This window comes from Pterocles gutturalis, unplaced genomic scaffold (genome assembly GCF_000699245.1).
Source record: "Pterocles gutturalis isolate BGI_N339 unplaced genomic scaffold, ASM69924v1 scaffold43930, whole genome shotgun sequence".
NCBI classification, from domain to species: Eukaryota; Metazoa; Chordata; class Aves; order Pterocliformes; family Pteroclidae; genus Pterocles; species Pterocles gutturalis.
In genome coordinates, this window is record NW_010142392.1 from 1 (window position 1) to 345 (window position 345).

A 345-nucleotide genomic window follows, 5' to 3' on the forward strand; every position below is an offset into this window, starting at 1 on the left:
CATTACCTGGGGTGGATATCCACCAGCAAAACCAGAGTCTGCATGGTAATAATGTCTATCCGCTTGCAGTGGAACCGGGCAACTTTCAGCACCTTTAAATAGGTGAAACACAAGATCACCAGCGACAGCATGAAACTGGTGGAGTGAAAAACGATGGTGAACACTGTAAACCTTCTCCGCTCCGTCTCTTCCTTCAGATGCAAGGTGCAAGAGGCATAAACGCTGCTGTAATCTACCCACGAGTAAAACAAGGATACCAAGGGGAACGTGAGGGAGTGGAGCCACGAGTAGCCCATCAGTATCACAGCATCCTTATACCGCATCTTGCTAGTGTAGCTTAAGGGG

General features: G+C 48.7%; 1 protein-coding gene across 1 annotated transcript in view; it reads right to left on the reverse strand.

Moving 5' to 3' along the window:
• Nucleotides 1–6: 6 nt before the first annotated feature.
• The window catches only part of LOC104469722 (G-protein coupled receptor 26-like), a gene marked incomplete at both ends in the record, with an annotated part of 624 nt that continues 285 nt past the window's right edge, over nt 7–345 (reverse strand). The window contains 1 exon segment of the mRNA XM_010084342.1: nt 7–345. This exon segment is cut by the window's right edge and continues 21 nt beyond it. Within this exon segment, the coding sequence (XP_010082644.1) occupies nt 7–345 (339 nt within the window).